At 35.5% G+C, this 7,763-nt stretch overlaps 1 protein-coding gene across 7 annotated transcripts in view; it reads left to right on the top strand.

Annotated features, from left to right (window-relative positions):
• LOC106869699 (E3 ubiquitin-protein ligase MYCBP2) overlaps positions 1-7,763 on the top strand; it is a 145,882-nt gene that overhangs the window by 84,298 nt on the left and 53,821 nt on the right. For 3 of the 7 annotated variants that reach the window (XM_052972468.1, XM_052972462.1, XM_052972463.1), the window contains one exon: positions 2,680-2,826. The exons of the other annotated variants lie outside the window; for them this stretch is intronic. In XM_052972468.1, coding sequence (XP_052828428.1) covers positions 2,680-2,826 — 147 coding nt within the window. The remainder of the gene's footprint in view (positions 1-2,679; positions 2,827-7,763) is intronic. 7 annotated transcript variants of the gene reach the window in all.

Genomic DNA, 7,763 nt, shown 5'->3' on the forward strand with positions numbered 1-7,763 from the left:
TATACACACACACAGGGTGTGGTGGATAAGTTGTCATCTAAATTATGCAAAAGGAAAATAACACTGACATCTCATTTTAACAGATATATTTACCAAAATTACATAAAAATATTTTGAAATACTTAAGAGTAAATTTATTCAATGAAATTGCCATGGCCTCCAGACAACTTCAGAATCTCTTGCAGCTCTTCTGGATGGTTTTCTTGGTTACGTTGGTCAATGCTGCCATAATCCTTGCCTTCAGTTCATCTTTGGTGTTACAAGGAGTTTTGTTGGTCTCTTGTCCAACTGTGCCCCACACATAATAATCAAGGAGGTTGCAGTCTTGGGACTTAGGTGGCCAGATGTTAAGGGTGATGTGGTCGCAGAAATTGCTTGACAGCCATGACTGGGTTCTCCTGCTTGTGTGGCATGGTGCAGAGTCCTGTTGCCAGACATAGGCTCTTCCAGCAGCCAACCTCTTGACCCAATGCAGCAATACCTCTTCCAGGCACTTGATGTAGGCCTCTGTGTTGAGTCTAAGGCTGTGTGGGAAGATGAATGGAGGCATAACATCGCCATCACTAGTGATCACTCCAGACACCATGATGTTGACTGGATGCTTGATTTTTATCCCTCTCAGTACATGTTTTGGGGACACGGAAAGCCAATGGTTGTTCTGTATGTTCACCATCTAATGCTGGCAGAAATTTTTCTCATCTGAGAAAAACCAAAGCATGTTCGGTTGGAAGGGATGCTTGAGCTTGTTCAAAAGCTTCGAAGTGTTGTCTTTTCTCTTGGCCTTGATGGCTTGGGATAAAAATTGGCCCTTTCGCTTATTGTATAAGAAATACCAAATGTCTTCATGCACTACCTGTCTGATAAGTAACTCAGATATTCCTATTTCGCTGACGATGGACCTGAATGACTTGGTGGGATCATTGTCAATTGTGGCCAGGATCTCACCAACAAATTCAGTTCTTTTCTCATCAGAATGATCAGGGTGAGTTTTCCAAGCTGCCGTACCTTTGTAATCACCATTAGACTCATCCAACTCTTTCCGAATCCTCTGCATTGTCTTCAGATTGACACCCAAACACTCTGAAATGTTCATATTAGAGCTTCTGGCATGAATACCAAGCAGTATAGCATATTACTTCCAAATTTGTGGCAGAGTGAATTGCGTCATGGTGCTGTTTTTCTCCCAGACAGTGTCCAACTGACCCTACTATACTGTATAGTCGACAAAATCAAAAATGAACAATGCTCATGCATGAAATTAAAAATATAAAATGGCAACAATTTACCCATTGCACTCTGTGTATATATCTTGAAGTATGTTTATCACCTAATAATAACTGAAAATTATACTCACAAGTTCACAGAAGCATGGCATGAATATCACATTGATGGTGCAATTTTTAAACTTTCTGATGAAATTCTCCATATTCTATGGACTTGGTGCTGTGTTAACAAGAAAAAACAGCTCATAAGCATATTATAGATTTTTTTTCAATTTTTTTCAGTTCGTGCAGAAGCTAATTTGCATATTGGTATTAATTTTCTTGGTTTTTGTTGTACTGTATGATTGCATATGGTTTTTTTCACATATAAATGTATCCTTTGGTGTACCAAAGTTTAAAAAACAAAAATATTTGTGCTTCTTTGGAATTCAAGTTGTATGTATGTGTGTGTGTGTGTGCGTGTGTGTGTGTTAGACAGTGGATGGTGGAATTACCGAAGCATCTGTTCTTTACATTCTGAATTTAAATCATGCACAGGTGAGCTCTGTTTTATCTTTTCACAGCAGATAAAATAAATAAATATCAGGTAAAATTTAGATGGACGTAATTGATCATAATGTGGGAGATGTGCCCCAGCATGACCACAGTCTAATGACTGGATTCAGTAAAAGAATAGAGAAAATACAATGTCATGGTAATATAGAAGAAACTGTCACAATACAATTGACAAAACACTTTGGAGATGAATTTAGGAATAAACGTGGGGGAAAAGAATAAAATTGAGATAACAAAACGTGCTTGGAATAGCTTGTATTGAAATGTATTTTTGTATACATAACAATTATTGGAATTTGTGATGTGTTGTATTTTGTAGAACTAACAATTGCTGGAGTTTGTAAAGTGCATTTTGTAGATATAATTATTGAAGTTTGAAGTAAGATTATCTTGTAGACTTAACAATTCTTGGAGTTTGTAATGTGTTTTGAGAGCCTAACAACGGCTGGAGTTTATAATGCGTTTTGTAGAGCTAATGACTAATGGAGTGTGAAACAAGATTACCTTGTAGGCTTAACTGCTGAAGTTTGTAATGGCTTTCTGAAAGCCTAACAACTGCTAGAGTTAGTAATATGTGTGTATTGTAGACCTAACAACTGCTGGAGTCTGTATTGGTATTTTCAAAGCCTATTAGCTACTCAAGTTAATTAATCAGGTTGTTTTGTAGGCCTAACAATTGCGGGAGTTTGTAATAAGACGTGTACTTTGTGGACATGACAACTGCTGAAGTATGTTGTGAGATTGTTTTGTAAACCTTAACAGCTGCTGGAACTTGTAAAATATTTTGAAAGTCTAACAACTGCTGGAATTTGTTATGAGATTGTCTTGTGAACCTAACAGCTGCTGGAGTTTGTAAAGAAATATGTATTCCATAATACTAACAACTACTGGGGCTTTTCAGGTAAGATAAAAATGGATCGGGAGTCAAGTAAAAATCGTGACAAGTTGCAGGAGAAAGTTTCAACGAGCTCTAAGTCATCATCTTCTTCATCGTTGTTGTCATGTGGCCCATGTGGTATCAACCCTCATAGGCTAGCCTCTATTGTAGGTAAGCTCTCCTTTCTCGCTCTCTTCACTGCTCCTTGAGAATTTGTTTTTAGCTGAGGTTCTGCCACTCTTTTTCTTTCTTTTTATCTCTCTTGCGCTCTTTATATTTCTTTATACTTTTCTATACATATATATTGTTTTACCTCTCTCTCTCTCCATACCTCTCTATCTATCTGTCTATCTTCATACTTATCTATCTATCTATCTATCTTCATACTTATCTATCTATCTATCTATCTATCTACATACCTATCTATTTATCTGCTTCCATACCTCTCTCTCTCTATCTATCTATCTATCTATTCAACACCTCTGCCACTTCTTTTTGGAGCAAGATTACATGCATGACACTGGAAAGTTGGATTATATACATATACGTGTCGTCATTGTTGTCGTTGGTCAATGTTTCAGATGTTGTTGCTATTGTTGTTGTCATTTCAATATCAGCAGAAGGACAGAAATGATTTATCACCAGCTTTATTTTCTTTTAAACAATTAGTTAAATATCCCTCTTCATTTTGAGCTCAAATACTACATCATTTGAGGACATTGTTATGTTGCTCGGGTAAAAAAAACAAAAAAACTAATAATCATAATCGTGGGATTTATTCAGTTTCTTATACTTTTGATATGTCAGTGTTATTGGTGTTAAGCTCCTGTGAAGCACTGATTTGGCTGAGCTATGTATTCTAGCCTTGCCCATCATGTCATATTCATATAGACATACTATGTCTAGAACTACATTACTGAGTACATCTTTCCTTTTCTTCTTGCAATATGCTAAAGTGTGATGTAAAAGAGATTTATGTGCTATATCTAGTTGATTAACCACAGACAGCTTTCCTCAATATCAGTGTTCATTTTTAGTGTTTTAATTTTTAAATTTCTGAAGATGGTAACCTGGAAGAATAGTTAACATGCTGGACAAAATGCTTAGGGGCATTTCTTCTGACTTTATGTTCTGAGTTCAAATGCCACCAGGGTCGACTTTGCCTTTCATATTTTTGCGGTTGATAAAATAAGTAGCAGTTGAGTGCTGGGGTCGATGTAATCAATTTACTCCTCTCCGAAATTTGTCTGGCCTTGTGCCAAAATTTGAAACCAATATTTAAATTTACCCCCACTTTCTTTACATGTTTCTTTTCCTTCATTATATATTTTTTTTTTTGGGGGGGGGGGTTCAACTTCTTTAATCTGTATAAATACTGATATGTAGATTGGAGAAAAACTATTGTGTGTTGATTAACCCAGTAGCATTCAGATTATTCTGTCAAATGTAATACTTATTCAAATTGTTTTGAATTAATCATTTATTATCTTGTGGCTTCAAGATTTCGATGATATTATAATTCATTTTTAGAATGAAATTGTAGGGTCAGTGTAAGATGTTGGATCAGGGCAATTTCAACATAAAAGAGGCAGAATATTTGGGCCAGGTATTGCTGGTTTAAATGCTAAAGGATTAAACTTTAGCATTTAAAAATTATTAAATAATGCTTGAAAATAAGAACATGTACTAAACCTTGGCTCAAACTCCTTGCTTGCTCTTGATTTGTTATGTCACAGTTTTTAAACAGTAATACCATTGGTTAAAGGTTTCCGGTGGTCCAGTCACTGGTTCACTCCAATTCTGATTGTGAGAATGTGAAGGGAGGGGCTGTACTTGGTGGAATTCCTTTTTGAAGAATACTAGATTTTTGTTAATTATCACATCTGTCACAGGTATCTAATGAATTATACTAACTCACAGACATAGTGTTTTGTGGTTATGGAGTTTGTTTCACAATCATAAGCATCTCTGTTCACTTTATTTCATGGTATCAGGTCGTGTACCTGAGCCCATGGTTACCTCTATGAATCAGAGTGATGAGTTGCAAGCCTTCATGCAAAAAACAGCTTCTAAAATAAATATATGACAGTTGTAAGTACAGGGCACAATATAGTAGACTAACTAAAATCTTTGGAGGTAGTGCTTTAGTATGGCTGTAATTGATGACTGAAACTAGTAAAAGAATAGTGTGTCATATATATATATGTATATCTGATGAAGCTATTGGGTAATACTCAAGCATTTCAAATATGAGTGCATTGCATCTTATAGCAGAAACAACTGTAAGCTAATGAAGTTCATAGCATAATTGTTTATGCCTTTGTCATCCCAATTTCTCATATATGTATATATATATAAATGTACTGTATTATATATCCATTACAGCTGATCTTACCTCTCAGTTTCGCACTAAGGGTTCAACAGAGTGTTAGGTAACAGTCCAGTTATGTAACCCTGTGCTCTTCAGAGGTAGCCATTATGGAATGATATATAAATATAAATATATATCCTAATAGTGTAATATCACTTGGTGACTGGCTTTTCTGACTGTATTTGACTTGATATGCTGTGTGTAGTAAACTGTATTTTGGTTCACTTTGTAAAATTTTACATATTTTTTATATATCTTATTTAATCTTTATTTTCTTTATTTCAACCTGCTTGCATCAAAGCTGCATGGCTATGTAAACAAACTTGGTACTATTTTTTTTTTTCTAATGTTTAGTGTATCTACATTTTGGGAAGGTTATTAGTACATGTTGATAGATTTCGTACCGATGTTATTGCAGCTATTTTTGGTTCTTAAATATGTGTATGCATGCATACATATGTGTGTACATGTGTGTGTGTGTGTGTGTGTGTGTTTATATATACAAATGTGTATGGACATGCATATATATATTTGTGTGTGTGTGTATATATATATATATATATATATATATATATATGCATAATGTTTGTTGTTTTTGTGTGTGTGTATATGTATGTTTTATTTTGCATTTTTCAAGTTGTTTTTAACGTTGTCTCTCTTTTAGCTAATTACAATTTATAATATTCATAATTTTATTCCTTATTTCAATATTCTGTATTTGAATGTAATTTTGTTTTCTGAATTTTATTGTAGAAATTTATTTTCAAAGGTGTTGAAATCTCAGTTGCTTACACAACATTGAGTGCATGGTTTTTTCAGTAATAGTTCTTGGTAGGATACCTTCCAGAGGAAACGCTCACATACATGTACACTCTCACTTGCATGCACACACAATAACAGGGTAGACATTCTCTATGAGGTGTGTATAGCTTTGTTTATAATTTTAAGGCCATACACACATTCTTAATCGTGCAAACATTTATGTTTATATATGTTTGTATTTATATATGTGTGCATATGTGTATGTATGTGTGTGTGTATATATATATATATATATATATATATATACACATACACACACACATATGCACGTGTGTGTTTGTATGTTTATGTGTATGTATGTATGTGTGTGTCTGTATTATCATTCAACACCCATTGTCCATGCTGGCATGGGTTAGACGGTTTGACCAGAGCTAGCAAGTTGGGGAGCTGCACCAGACTCCAGTCTGATTTGGTATGGTTTCTATGGCTAGATGCCCTTCCTAATGCCAACCCTCTTACACAGTGTGCTTGGTGCTTTTATGTAGCACTGCACAGGTGTCTTTATGTGGCTCTGCATGGGCACTTTTACATGGCACTGACATGAGTGCTTTTCACCACCAGAGGGACTGGTCTGAACACTTCTGTTGTGTGTGTGTGTGTGTATGCGTGAAGTAAATGAATCTCTGCTAGTTTTAAGAATAAGTAATCTAGTATATTCGCTCAGCTGATCTCCCTATTCATTTAATTGTAGTGTAAGTGGCTGAGTATTTCACTGACACTTGTACCATTAACCTAATCCTCAGCCAGAACCATCATGAGGCACTGTGACAAGGCTGGCCCTTTAAAATAATAGTCCATTCGACAGGCTTCCACTGTTTCTCTTCTACTCAATTTCGTTGAGAAGCCTTGTGTTGGTTGATCTGATCTAAGAAGGTACTTGCTCAAGATGCCATACTGTGGGATGGAACTCCAAGACTTAACAGGTGTGAAGTGAACTTCTTGAACATTTGGTCATGCCTGTTTCTACTTTGGCTTTATGGATGTCTGGGAGACATTGGCTAAAAACTGTACAATATAGACAAAGACTATCAAGTAAAGAGTGGTATCTTTGAGTTAAAATCAAATGATGCTGCTTTGAAGTGTCCATTCTGTAAGTGGGGCCCAAGTGCAGCACTTGCAGGATCCCAGCAGGGATTGAATTGTAGTGTGTTTGTGTGGACAATTTCTTCTCTCAAGGGCTTGGTTTGTCAGTCTTCTAAAGTCACGTGAGCCAGGGAGAAATCAAGCTGCTTGTGAGATGGTTCTCCTGTAATGTGAACCATGGTACATTTGTACTGTAAAGAGAAATAAGCATCACATCTGTGAATGTTCCTGCAGAAAGGAAGCTGGACTGAAAAGCTACTTGTTTGCACATGATCATGCACCATTCAACGGAGCGATGGCACTCATCTGACAAGAAGATGCAATCAGCATATATGTATATATACATAATATATATTTATCATTCTTAGACAGAATGTTGTGGACAGTTTTGCCCAGCTAAGCCATCATTGGACTGCTGGCCAAAACTTCAAAGTCACTGTTAACATTCTTGTCCAAGAATAATAAATTTCTACTCTACAAAAGTATAGAGTAACCCAGATTAACGTAAAATTGTTCTCATCCTAACTGAACATAAGAGCAAATGTTGAGATATCTCAACATTTACTATATTATTTAATATATAATGTAGTAAATGTTGATGCAAAACAAAATTAGATGGGAAAATACTAGGGGAGTGCATTAACATACCTTATAAAATTCCTTTCAAAAATAGAAGATTATGGAAGTCACACTCATACATTGCCAAAATCAAAATGCAAACACATACATTTCCTTCAGTTGTAACTTGCCTGAAGACTCTGTGCACTTGCAGGCAAAATTCAGACTAGCAAAAGACTGACTTGACCAATATATATATATATATATATATATA

The sequence above is a fragment of the Octopus bimaculoides genome, chromosome 13, assembly GCF_001194135.2.
Source record: "Octopus bimaculoides isolate UCB-OBI-ISO-001 chromosome 13, ASM119413v2, whole genome shotgun sequence".
NCBI classification, from domain to species: domain Eukaryota; kingdom Metazoa; phylum Mollusca; class Cephalopoda; order Octopoda; family Octopodidae; genus Octopus; species Octopus bimaculoides.